We start from the raw sequence: 14,572 nt of genomic DNA on the forward strand, positions 1-14,572 counted from the left end.
CACTATTTGGAGATAGGAAACTAAACTGCTAAATAGCATAGAAGTTTATTTATTATCTATTCCTTTATAAAAGGATGTGGCATGTTTGTTAAATATGTCATTTGAAATATGATGTAAAAATCAATGTTAATAAATTCTTTAATAAAAAAGAAAATAGATAAACATAAAAAAGGATAAAATTCTCTCTTGCTACTTGTCTTTGTAACTTGTATCTATAACAATAATTAGAATGATTACATTTTCCCTCCACCTGTCTCTCTTCATTCATCATACCCTTTTCCCCTTAACCACTTTCAAGTATGAGAATCTAAGTATTCATTTTGTTCAACTGTGAGTTTTTCTAGGGAATTATACCTTCAAGTAGTGTCTAAAACAAAGTAGTCTCATCACATCTTACTGTTGCTTTCTCAGACATTTCATCCTTTCAGTAAACTCACTATTATTATATTCAGAAGCCTTCTCCACTATATTTTCCTATGAACTAGCCATAAAACTTACATTTTCTTAAAACTTCATGCCCACTGCCAATTGTGCAAAATTCAATTGCAGCAACTTACCTAAATGCATTGTGTTTTCTTTCTGCATCTGTTTAGCTACTAGAGAGAAGCATCCTAAAAACTGGTTCTGTAATTGTCCTCTCTGTATCTTGCAGAGGACAGTGTATAACAGAATATAATCTCTAAGGAAGAGAAACTATTTTTTGCCATTTTATTCTCAGTCTAGTATACAGAAGGCACCGAGTGCCCATTAGATTCATAACACTCAATGCCAATTTCTCAATAAAAAAGAAAACAGAATAGTTGAAAATATCAGGTCAGAATCCCAGCTCATGTGTATGACCTGGAATAATCTACCCAATCTCTTTCTTTGACATTCAGTTTCTTTTTTCTTATATTGTCATGTAACCATACTGTTAACAATACGCAGTATAGTAACGTATATTGTTACAAGTTTCAATATTTTTAAGCAAAGAACATTAATTTCTGTAAAGAAGATTCTATTTGTAGATCTAAACTATAATTTCCTTAAGAAAATGCAAGCGTACATAAAAAGAAACAAGAATAAGAGTTAACTATAAGCCAAAGTAGATAAAATATTAAAATACAATACAAAGAACTGACTAAATTAGAGATACATTTTACCTCACCAAGTCCATAGGCCCAGTACTGTGGATCTTCTAAAGGGAAAGCACCGCTAAATTTAATTTGAGATAGAGAGATAGAGATAGAGATAGAGAGATAGAGAGATAGAGAGAGAGAGAGAGAGAGAGAGAGAGAGAGAGAGAGAGAGAGAGAGAGAATTAATATTTGCTTTACTCCCTCTATAAGTTGATATGGTAAACTGCAATTTCAAATCTTGGCTTCAAAAAACAATTATATGAGAAATTAAAAGAAAAAGATACATATACTCATGTTAAGACTTCTGCAGTTTTAACATCATCCCCTTAAGTAACTGAGATTTGTTATCTAGCTCTGGAAGCTATTCTAAACCATTTTTTTTTGTTTTGTTGTTGTTTTTGCTAGTCCTGGAGCTTGAACTCAGGGCCTGAGCACTGTCCTTGAGCTTTCTCAAGAGGACGGCTCTACCACTTGAGCAACAACATCACTTCTGGCTTCTTGTGTGTATGTGGTACCCAGGAATCGAACCCAGAGTTTCATGCATACTAAAGCCTACAGCTTTATATTCATAAATTCCCAGATATTGAGGAAGAGAAAGTGATAATTTTAATAAAATGAATTATGAGTCTGCATTTTATGTAAGTCTCACAAATTACAAATCTCACAAAAATTCGTTTTGCATGTGTTTGTGTGTGAGGTACTACTGGGGCTTGAACTCGAGGCCTGGGTGCTTTTCCTTAGATTTTCTTTTTGCTCAGGCTATCATTTAAGTCACAGTTCTTCTACCTGCCTCCTGCTGTTTAACTGGAGATAAGAATTCCATTAGCCTTCCAATGCAGGTGTGGCTTTGAACTGTGATCCTCAGATCTCAGTCCCCTGAATAACAAGTGTAGGCATAAGGTTTAGGTATTCTCTTAAATCAGTATTTTAAAGATATCCCTAAAGCCACTTTCAAATTAAAAATCTAAATAGATTCCTAGTTTCAACGATTTGTCTAAATCACAATTGCCGAAAAAGTTGGGACTATTCTAGAAACTACTGGCTAAAATGAAGTTTTCTTTAAATAGCCATAATTGGAAGTCATCATGCAGAAGGATCAGTGAAACAGCCTCAAACCTCTAAATAAATTAGGTTATCAAATTACAAAGGATTTGATACCAATCTACTCGAATCCAGAAGATTTTGTACAGAGTCAGGAGTCAGATAAATGCTGGCAAGAGGGCAGCATTTCTCTCTTCCTAGAACACATGCTGTGGGTTCCATGAATGGTTGGCAAGCTTGCTTAGGCCACTAACATATGTATCATCACTCCCTGTTCTTGTTCGTGGTATTTAGGTTGAAACCTGGGACCCTGATCTTGCTAAGCAATGCCTCTACTAATTTATTCCTTGTTCTGATATAATACAAAGAAATCTGCTTATGGAAACCCTAAAGTAAGGAAATATGCTTGCCAAGTTAATAAGCATACCTATTTTTTACTGCAAATAAATTGATATTCTGGTAAATATATCAATTTCTTGAACATATAAATGTATTTTCTTTAGTGTCATGAACACTAATATTCAGATAAGAAAAATATTTCAGGGAAGGCAGCTGTAAGTACCATACCCTCAACTAGCGTGCTGCTTGCCCTCAGGCAATATGCTTACCTCACTGTCTTGGTTCAACCTGATACACATATCACTCTAATATATAACTACAGATATATATATCCTAATATACATTCTACAGATTTATATGAAAACTTACATATGTTTCTCTAGACATTGCTGGGTATTTTTCTGTGGTATCTTCTCTTGGTAATCATTTTTAAGTTTTCCTTAAAAATAAAAGTATGCTTTGAGTAAAAGATCCAGCATAACTTATCTCTATTTTTTCACTTAAGACATATGCGCATGACACATACAGTAGGAAAACACTGGTTTGCACTGTCAGATAAACAAGATGTCATAGAAACTCACTCTAGTTTATGGCTTTGTGTTTTGATAAAGTAGATGAATTTATACACTGTATCATCTTCTCTTGGTATCAGACAGGAACACTTTTCTCTACTACTCTGCCCATCTGCCTCAAACGTCAAAATCTACAGGTGCTCAAGGCTCAATACAGAGTGTGCTCACCCTCATGTGCTTTATGTCACTCAATGACCTATGATAGCTGATATAACACTGCTTCTGGAATAAACACCAAAAAAAATCTGTACATGCTCAAAACAGGTGCTAATTTTCTTTAAAAATTAGTTTCAGTCTATGGTTAGATAAATCTGCAAACAAAGAAAACTTTAGTTTTCAAAATTCAACTATACAGGAGTGGGTGCATCTTACATATGTAAAATACACCAATATATATCAAAGCTGGAAACAAAAATTATGTATTTTCCATCTACAATACCAACCGTTATTTTCAGAGGTGGCTGAGTAGCAATTCTCCTCAAAAGATGTATTGCCATCATTTATCTCATCATTGCATTCTCTCTGATAATTCTTGACTGACTGACATGCTTCTGGGTAACAGCTAAAAGCCATCTCTGGAACTGTAAAAATGTCTCTACTGCATCCATCAATGAAATGGTTTTCAGAAGGAGTGACAGCACAAGATTCTCCGAAATTATTGCGAACACACTTATCAAAGGGTTCTTTTATTCTTTGTTGATCTATGCTTAATAAGTTAATGATATTTTGATTAACAAAAGAGCCCTGACTCTCTGATGCAAACATATGAGTTGGCTGGGTCATGTTTCCAAGAAAACTTGAAAATTCTTTTTTATTATCTTCCAAAATATCTTGTACTGGATGGCTTTTAATAATGAAGTCTGACGGTCTTCTTGTATCCATGCTTCTACAATCCTCACTCACAGATATAGCAGGTGTAAGAAATTTCTCATTACCTGGACTTTTGGACAAATAAACTTGTATAAGCATAAAAAGTACAACCAATTTAAACTCTTAGACAATATATTGAGGATTAATAAACCTTTACTACATTACATACACACACACACACACACACACACACACACACACACACACACACATATTTGCCAGTTCTGAGGCTTAAACTCACCAGAGACTGAGCAATATCCTTGGACTTTCTCAAGGCTAGAGCTCTGGCACTTGAGCCACAGCACCACGCCCAGCTTTTTCTATGTATGTGGTACCAAGAAATTGAACCCAGGTCATTGTGCATGCTAGGTGAGCACTCTACCACTTGCCAAACAACCAGCCCTATATTTTATTTTTTATATTGAAGTAAGTGATGTTTTGGATGGAAATGTATCTAATATACTCCATACATATGTATATACTACTGAGTATAAAAATATATACTGTTTTGTAGTTCACATGAAAAATTAATTGTTTTATTGGTTACATAATCAAAACAAAATGATTGACTATAATAATATCTCATCTACAATAAAGTCTAGCAAATAATTCAGTCGACCACTGTGTGTCACTGCTGCTCCATTTGCCCACAGAGAGATTTCCAAGAGTAGAAAAAAGTTACCCTGCATATGAAAAGCTAAAGCCATTTCCTCTAAAAACAGGAATGAGACAAGGATGCCCACTCTCTCCACTCCTAGCCAGAGCAATAAGGCAAGAAGCAAGCATGAAGGGGATCCAAATAGGGAAAGAGGAAGTGAAACTTTCCCTCTTTGCAAATGACATGATTCTGTATTTAAAGAACCCTACAGATTCCTCTCCCAAGTTGCTTGAGCTGATTCAAAACTTTGGCAGGTAGCAGGGTATAAAATTAACCCTCAAAAATCAACTGCCTTCCTATATGCCAACAGTGAGAGGAAGGAAGAACGAACCAGAAAAGCAACTCCTTTTGCAATAGCCACAAAGAAAATAAAGTACCTAGGAATTAACTAAGAATGCAAATAACTTTATGATGAAAACTTTAAAATCCTGAAAAAGGAAATTAAAGCAGAACTGAGAAAATGGAAAAAACCTCCCATGCTCCTAGACTGGAAGAATTAACATCATGAAAATGGCAATCTTGCCAAAGGCTATCTACAAATTCAACGCAATACCCATCAATATCCCAATGTCATTCTTTAAGAAAATAGAAGAGGCAATCCAAAATTTCATACAGAATAATAAAAGACCCCGTATAGTAAAAAGAATCCTTACCAGAAAGAACAGAGCAAGACGAATTTCAATTCCAAACTTTAGACTCGATTACAGAGCTACAGTAACCGAAACAGCTTGTCACTGGCACAAGAACAGGCCTGAGGACCAATGAAATAGAACTGAAGACCCAGAATTCAACCCACAGACCTATGGCCACCTAATCTTTGTTAAGGGAGCCCAAAAACTAGAATGGAAGAAAGACAGCCTCTTCAACGAGCGGTGCTGGTAGAACTGGTTAAGCACCTGTAGACAACTAAAGTTGGATCCTTCTATGTCACCCTGCACCAGGATTAACTCCAAATGGATCAAAGACCTCGAGGTAAAAGCAGATACAATGAAAACTTTACAAGAAGGAATAGGAAAATTTCTTAATAAAGACCCTGAAACACATCAAATCAAAGAAAGTTTGGATAAATGGGACTGCACTAACCTGAGGGGCTTCTGTATGGCAAAGGACATAGCTAGTAAGCTAAATAGAAAGCCCACAGAGTAGGAAAAGATATTTCCTAACCATACAACAGACAAAGGCCTCTTATCTAAAATATATCAGCAGCTAAAAAAATTGAACCACTCCAAAACTAATCTCCAAAGAAACAACCATGCCATTAAAAGATCGGCCAAAGACTTAAAGAGAGTCTTCTCTGCAGAAGAAATAAGAATGGCCTATAGACACATGAAGAAATGATCGACATCTCTGGCCATAAAAGAAATGCAAAGCAAAACAACTCTGATTCCCACCTCACTCTAGTTAGAATGGCCATGATCAAGAAATCTTATAACAACAGATGCTGGAGGGGATGTGGCCAGGAGGGATCACTACTACACTGTTGGTGGGAGTGTAAACTTATCCAACCACTATGGGAAGCAGTGTGGCAGTTTGTTCCTCAAAAGACTAAACATGGAGCTCCCCTATGACCCAGCAATTCCATTACTTGGCATTTACCCAATCGTCTAGAACCCACGAGCAAAATGATGTTCATTGCAGCACTATTTACAATTGCAAAGATATGGAACCAACCCAGATGCCCCTCAGGGGATGATTGGATCAAAATATGTGGTATTTATACACAATAGAATTCTATGCTGCCATCAGAAAGAACAGCATTGCCCCATTTGTAAGGAAATGGAAAGACTTGGGAAATAATCATATTAAGTGAAATAAGCCAGATTCAAAGGGACATAGGCTCAATGGCTTCCCTCATTTGTTATAATTAGTATAAACCTTGGTTTCTCCTAGCAGAGGATTACAATACGGCAAAATTTAGATACATTAGGCCATATAGGATGAGGCTAAATGAAACGATCTCCAAGAGATAGAAACAAGAGCCATATAAGATGTGACTATTGTTCTTAATGTACTATGCTATTTCTCTAAAAAAAATTTAGCTTGCGTAAATATCAATTAAATAGTTTTAAGAACACTTTAATTGATATTTTGCAACCAAATAAAGATATTAAAGCAGCTACTAAGTTCCAAAGAAGAAAACTGTAAACAGGAGATCAGATAAATTAGATGAAAATCAGGAGCAATAGAAGACTCCAAAGTTTGTTTCTAATGCAGAAATGGTAAGTCTAAGTGAAGTCCAATTTGTGGAAAAGAATCAAAACTAAGATAGAAATAATGAGAAATAAAGATGCTTTTTATTTGTACTTCTAGTAACTACAAATTTACTTGGGATTGAGTGGTTTGAGGTTGGTGGTATTAAAGACATTTTAAAAAGAAGCATACTGACACAATACTGATTTCCAATTTTATCCTCAAGTTATTTATCAAATATTCAATAAGCACCTACAAGTATTATAGGCATTAAGTCATATGTTAAGGACAGAAAAAGAAGTGAGTTCAATATTAAAAGAGGGAAATTTTTTGCTCATATTCATAATTCATAATCCCACAATATTTCTCAATGTTTACACTCTTTTGTTATATTAGGAGATATAATCTAACACATACCATGAACAGTACAAAAGTTGAGCATGAGTGTGAAATTTTTATGGGGTGGGGGAAAGCCACAAACAAGCAATTCATGACTTGTAAAACACATTATAAAATGCATTCTAAGTGGGGCACGGTGGCTCACGATTATAATTCTAGCTAATCAGGAGGCTGAGATCTGAGGATCAAGGTTCAAAGCCAGTCTGGGCAAAAAAGGACCTGAGACTCTTATCTCCAGTCAACCTCTAGAAAATGGGGCTTGGCTCAAGGGCAGGTTGGTGGCCTTGGGCTGAAGAGTTCCGGGACAACGCCCAGGCTGAGTTCAAGCTCCATGACCCACAAAAAAAAAATATCCAGGCAGCATCTGATTTGGGAATAAATATTGCAAAGGATTCCTTGTAGAGAATAGAGAATTGAAACTAATAAACTCCAAAGTCTTACAATAATTAAACTTAGCTTTCTAACTATAACTTATTAAAAGTTATGGGTTAAAATACAGATAAGTTCTCTAAATAATTCTTTTATATGCATTTATTATGTGCCTATTATGTAGTAGGGAGACAATAAAGATTATATGCTAAAGAAGACGGATAGCAAACAAATAAGACTATCCATTAATAAGTGCAATGGATAAGAATTTAAAACACAGAATACAGAAGTCTCCAAAAAATGAGGGGACCAACAGTGTTTTCTCCAAAGAAACAGTTTTAGGTCCATGTCTAGAGAGTAAGCTATAATTATACAGAGATTTATATTTAAGGAAAATATTATAAGCAACCTACTTAGAAAGACAAGATTTAAGTGACCACTTCTAGAGGGAACCAGGAAAAAACAGAAGAGACCGCATATGTGGGCCTTCCACTCACCTCCAGCATGAACTTAAAGAGCAAGAACACACCAGTACAACTATTTTCTTTTTTTTTTTTTTTGCCAGTCCTGGGCTTGAGCTCAGGGCCTGAGCACTGTCCTTGGACTTTCGCAAGGCTAGAGCTCTACCACTTGAGCCTCAGCACCACTTCCGGCTTTTTTTCTGTGTATGTGGTACCAAGGAATCGAACCCGGGTCTTCATGCATGCTAGGCAAGCACTTTAACCACTAGGCCAAACTCCTGGCCCAGTACAACTATTTTCATTGCAGCATTATTTACCATAGATAAGACATAGAACCAATGCAGATGCTTCTAAGTAGATGAATGGATCAAGAAAATATGATGTGAATGTGTGTGTGTGTGTGTGTGTGTGTGTATACATATATATAATAGAATTCTATGCTTCCATGAGAAATAATGACATCGCCCCATTTCTAAGGAAATGGAAGATTTGGGAAAAAATCATATTAAACAAGCCAAACCCAAAGACACATAGGCTCTGTGGTTTTCCTAATTTCTAATACTAGAATATGTCTATTGTAGGGCCAGGAGTGTTACATGCTTGCCTAGCATGTACAAAGCCCTGGGTTCAATTCCTTGGTACCACATCCACAGAAGAAGCTGGAAGAGATACTGTGGCTCAAGTGGTAGAGTGCTAGCTTTGAGAAAGCTCAAGGACAGTGCCCAGGCCCTGAGTTCAAGCCCTAGGACAGGTAAGGAAAAAAAAAGGTACAGCTAGGCATTAGTGACTCATAACTTCAATTCTGGATACTCAAAGTCAGTCTAGGTAGAAAAATCCCTGAGATTCTTATCTCCAATTAACCACCAAAAAGCCAAAGTAGATTTGTGGCTCAAATGGCAGCATGTAAGCCCTCGGTGACAAACATTAAGAGTGTGAGGCCTTGAGTTCAAGCTGCGCTGCACTACACACACACACACACACACACACACACACACACACACAGTGATAAAAAGCCAAGAAATCCAATTAAAATGAGCAAATCATTTGAATAGGAATTTCTCAAAATAAAAAGAAAAGCCAACAAATCAATGAAAAATATTCAACTCTAATTGGTCATCAGAAAAATGCAAATCAAAACTAGGATGATTACTACCCCACTATGGTTAAATAGCTATTATACTTTTAAAAATATATTCTGTACATTATCTCATATGCATGCAATATGGAGACAGTATTCCAATTGCTTTGAATTACTCTCGAAATGAATTCTCCCCTTCATAATAGAGTTTAACTTTATAGCAGAAAAAGACCTTAAAGGAGATTTTTTTGTTATTAGCATATTGTTATTAGCATATTGTTATTTTTGAAAAAATTACAAGGAAAGTTCTTGTGATAATTAGTAACATATAAAGGATCATAAAACTCAAAATTATTAAAATGAAATAATCCTGCCCTTTTCAACTTAAAAAAATATATATTGTGAGTAAAATGTAGATTTAAACCCTGTGGAAAAGCAAATTAGAACTATAATTATAAAAAATAACATGACGTTTCCTCAAAATACTAAATATATATAGATATATATGCCAAATGATCTAGCCACCCAACTTCTTGATGACATATCTGAAAGTAACCAAATAGCCCACTATTAAGAGACATAAATGCACAGACATGTTTACTGTGGCACTACTCATAGTGTATTAGGGAATCAGCCTCCATACTCAGGAAAAGTGGGAGCATAGTGAAGAGTCAAAATCCTGTCATTTGCAGTGAAATAGATGGGACTGTAGGACATGGTGCTAAGTAAAAGAAGACAGCCACATATACTATTCTCTTCCATATGTGAATGCTAATAAAATATAGTATTACTGAAAATCAGGAAGGATTTCTGGTAGGGTGTTTGGAAAGAAGAAGTATTTGATGAAAGATCGCTATGGAAAATCATGCTAGAGCTCATTACTATATACATTATGTTAAACATGTTTTGAAGGATAATTTTTTGAAGGATATTTTAAATAAATGATACATTTTACTGAGTGTTTTGTTTCTACAAATGTACTTAAGTCTGTTTATATTCCTAACTAAAATTATGCCCCTTAAAAGCAAATTAACACTGAACATACAGAATTCTATTATTTCTTTATTTTCTTTGCATCTTTTCTTACCTTTGTAATTGCCCAAATAATGTTCCAAACTGTGCTACTTTATATGATGAATTGAGAACATCTTGACCATCTCTTAACTTGGAAACCAAAGAATCAGAACAATTAATTTCACTGAGCTAAAAAACAAAGAAAATGTCAAAATAGTAAATATACGTACATATAATTTATTTACCAAAGGTGACATTTACATAATCTACATCTATATTAAAATATGTATTTATGGTGGGGGGAGAAAGAAAGATGGACCTGAAACAATAGGAACCAGCCTAGCTCTCTAACACAAAAATAGAGAGTCAGGAAATCCCATGAGCAAACTATCTTAAGAAACACATGACTACAAATTCAAGAAACAACGGAGAAGTATACAAACCGAAAAAGAAACGGAGATAAAGCTTATATCCAACATTCCCAAAGAATCCGAAACATGATGACCCCTCCCCCACCCTCACTGCTGGCTCCAAGCCACCAAAGCCGTGGCAGAGGGTGCCTGGGCCGGGAAAGCCCCCAACTCCAGACACAGGAATCCCACAGAGACCGGTCTTGGGCAGCAGAGACAGCAGTGGAGACCAGAGGGGAGGCGAACGACCCTCCAACACCGTGGAGCAGCTCAGACAAACCCTGACCAGTAAGTGGTCCAAGGGGTTCCCCCAAACCCATCGGGAAAGCAGAGCTGTTGGTGAGCTACAGAACTTAACTCAGACCCCTCCACCCAGCCCAAGAAAGACTGGCAAGTGGGGGGGGCAAGGAATTCAGAATCCTGTCCCTTCCCCCAGCACTCCCTCCTCCAGGCCATTGACTGGAGACTGACAGGTGGGCAGGCACTAAGACCCAGCACCCCAAACAAAGGGGGTAGAGGTGTCCCTGCTCCCACCTGCCCAACAGCCTCGTCTCCCAGGCCACTGAAACTGGAGACTGAGGGGCGCTAAGATCTTGCCTTCCAACAGCGGGTGGATGTGTGCATGAGTCTGCAAGCCAGCATCTGACTGAACCAAAACTAAGTGGGGCACCATCCTGAGGAGAGCCTCTGGCAAGCCAACACCAAGGGACCCCCCCCACACACACAGAGTCACAAAAAGACTCTCAACCAAAGCAGCCCAGTACTTCCCTGAAACACAGCAGAGAACTGAAGGGCAGACCAGCAGGGGCAGAGCTCACCCTCTGAGATCCAGAAAGGTGCAGCTGTGCCCTCAGAGCCCACTTTCTCTGCTGGGACCCGCTCCTTGGAACAGGGCCACAAGCTAGCTGGCTCCCAGAAGCTCTCAAACCTCAGGCCCTCAGCAGGGCCCCACCCCTGGGAATAGGATGGGCAAACTAGCTGCAGGGCCTCACGGCTGAAGGCCCCAAACTGCGGCCCACAACGGGGCCACTGGTTGTGCTAGCTGAGAGCTAGCTGTGCAGCAGCACACAGCCTTTGGGGACGAGCTGACACACCTGTAAAAGCTACAATCTCCAACCCAGTCAGCAGTGGAACTAGTTTGGCTGAGAACCACACATTTACACAGATTCCCAGAACCACCAGCCCCAAACCAAGTAAAGACCGCCACCTATAGACCACAGAGGGAAACTACAACAACAGTCTCCAATGCATCGGGAATTGCAATTGACAAATCACAATATGTATAATCAAAGTCCCACACAAAGCCCACAAGGAAACAAGAGTGAAAGGACGAGAAAGATGTCACCACCCCAAGAAATGACACCTGAAGTGACACGAAACATGATTCTACTCAAGGAGATGACTACGGACATGACTAAAGAGATTAAAGCAGAACTCCAAAACAATTCCAGGAACATAAACAGGAAATCAGCAAGGAGCTCCTTGAATTCAAAAGAGAAATAGAAAAAAAATTATACATCCCTAGAAGAAAAGATTAATACCCTCGCAACAGACATGATCAGCTCAGTGTCCACAAAGCAAACAAAAATTAAAGCATTAAGCAACAAATTGACTGAGATGGAGAATAGGACATCAGGAAAGGAAGATAAAATAGAAGAGCTGGAATAGAGAATCATCAGTCTACAGAAATCAGTCAGAACTCACCAAAGAGAACTCCAGGACTTGGCAGACGCAGCCAAGAAATCTAATCTTCGTATAACAGGTATTGAAGAAGGGGCAGAGGGGCAGAGATTATCAATAAAGGAATGCAACTCTTATTCACCAAAATCATAACAGAGAACTTTCCCAACCTCAAAAGGGAAAATACACACATTATTAAGGCTTCAGAACTCCAAACAAGCAAGATCCTAGAAGGAACTCGTCTAGACACATCCTAGTAAAAACACTAGACCCGAATAATAAGGAGCTGATCTTAAATGCCACAAAAGCAAAGAAAGAGCTATACTAAACTGGAAAAAAAAATAGAATAACTGCGGACCTCTCCACGCAAACCTTAAATGCAAGAAAAGCTTGGAAAAATATCATTCATGCCCTGAAGATCAACAACTGCCAACCCAGACTGATATATCCAGCAAAACTAGCATTTACATTTGAGGGAGAAACAAGAATATTTCATTCCAAAGAGAAGCTATATGAATACATGCACACTAAACCAGGATTACAAAAAAATATTAAATAATCAAGAACAAACTGCAGAACATCAAGAACCCCCATCAAGAAGCAATCACATATGAATCTCTAAACACAAAAGTGGAAAAAAGGGAGAAAGAAACTCAGAAGTTAAAATAAATAATGACAAAGGACACAAACCACTTCTCCATAATTTCCCTAAATGTGAAGGGGCTCAACAATCCAATCAAAAGACACAGAACAGCAGACTGGATTAAGAAACAAGACCCATCCACATGTTGCCTCCAAGGGACCCACCACTTCACTGCCAAAGACAGAAACAAACTCCAAGTGAAAGGATGGGAAAGAATTTTCGACTACAATGCACCAGCAAATAAGCAGGAGTAGCAATCTTAATCGCTGACAAAATTAACTTCTCAGTAAAATCAGTAAATAAAGATAAAGATGGCCACTACATATTGCTAAAGGGTACAATCCATACCCAGAATATTACACTTATAAACATTACTCCCCCAACACGGGAGCACCCAAATTCGTGAAGCAAACTCTCTTAGAATTACAGAACGAGATAGACTAAAACACAGTCATAGTGGGAGACTTCAATACGCCACTCTCACCAAATGACAGGTCAACTCAACAAAAGATAAGCAAAGACCCCATCGACATAAAAACAACACCATACTCCAGCTGGGCTTAACAGATATACACAGAGTCTTCCATCCAGTGGCGAAACTATACATTTTTCTCAGCAGCACATGGAACATACTCCAAAATAGATCATATAGTAGTTCATACAGAAAACATAAGCAGATGCAAGAAGGCTGATATAATCCCATGCATTCTATCTGATCACAGTGGAGTCAGACTAGTTCTGAATAACACAGTAAAAGGTTAAAAAAAACATTCAAACACTTGGAAGCTGAACAACTTCTGACTTAACTCCTGGCTTACAAAACAAATCAAAGAAGGAATTCAAAACTTTCTTGAATGTAAGGACAATCATGTTACATCACAAAGGAACTTATGGGACAGAGTAAAGGCAGTTCTAAGGGGCAAATTTATCGCACTAGGAGCCCATATTCAAAACACAGAATAAGAGCATGTAAATAACACGAAGAAGAAACTAAAGCACCTAGAAGAGCAAGAAAAAATTAATTCTAAAACAACTAGAAGGACAGAAATAACGAAAATAAAATCGGAAATAGAGACTAAGATCCACTATACACAAAATTAATAAATCAAAAAGTTGGTTCTTTAAAAGAGTCAACAAAATGGAGAAGAGGAAGATGACGCCGAGACAATAGGGACACTGCCTAGCTCTCTCTCACAAAAAGAGAGAACCAGGGAGTCCCACAAATCAATTACCTTAAGAAATCCACAACAACAAACTCAAGAAGCAAAGGAAAAGGACCCAAATTGAAAAAGAAATCCAGATAAAGCTCACATCCAACTTTCTCAAAGAATTCGGAAGGCGAGGACCACTCCCCCACCGCGCCAGCTCCGAGCCAAGAAAAGCAGCGGTGGAGGGGGCAGTGGAGGGAGCCAGGCTGGGCAGCGCCGGGCCGGGCAGCGCCGGGCCGGGCAACCGGGTCAGCAAGCCGTAGAAGCAGCGGAACCCAGACGCGGACCACAAGCGGCGGCGGAGATCCGAGGGGAGTGAAGGATTATCCAACACCATGCAGCACCCACAGACGAGGTGTGAGTACTGCACCGGGCCCCAAAACACAGAGCGGGTGCCAAGCCATAGAACTTAACTCAGACCCCTCCACCCCACCTGAGAATAGTAGGAACAAGGGGGGCAAGGAATTTAGAATCCTGTCCCTTCCCTCAACAGCTCCCTCCCCCAGGCCAATGACTGGAGAT

At 38.3% G+C, this 14,572-nt stretch overlaps 1 protein-coding gene across 1 annotated transcript in view; it reads right to left on the reverse strand.

Moving 5' to 3' along the window:
• The window catches only part of Redic1 (regulator of DNA class I crossover intermediates 1), a 51,043-nt gene that overhangs the window by 15,709 nt on the left and 20,762 nt on the right, over positions 1–14,572 (reverse strand). The window contains exons 6-9 of the mRNA XM_090328998.1: positions 10,183–10,298; positions 3,514–4,010; positions 2,868–2,937; positions 1,143–1,194 (exon numbers count right to left, since the gene is read on the reverse strand). Of these exons, the coding sequence (XP_090185124.1) occupies positions 1,143–1,194; positions 2,868–2,937; positions 3,514–4,010; positions 10,183–10,298 (735 nt within the window). The remainder of the gene's footprint in view (positions 1–1,142; positions 1,195–2,867; positions 2,938–3,513; positions 4,011–10,182; positions 10,299–14,572) is intronic.

Source organism: Megascapheus bottae, chromosome 2, assembly GCF_031878675.1.
Source record: "Megascapheus bottae isolate mThoBot1 chromosome 2, mThoBot2.hap1, whole genome shotgun sequence".
NCBI classification, from domain to species: domain Eukaryota; kingdom Metazoa; phylum Chordata; class Mammalia; order Rodentia; family Geomyidae; genus Megascapheus; species Megascapheus bottae.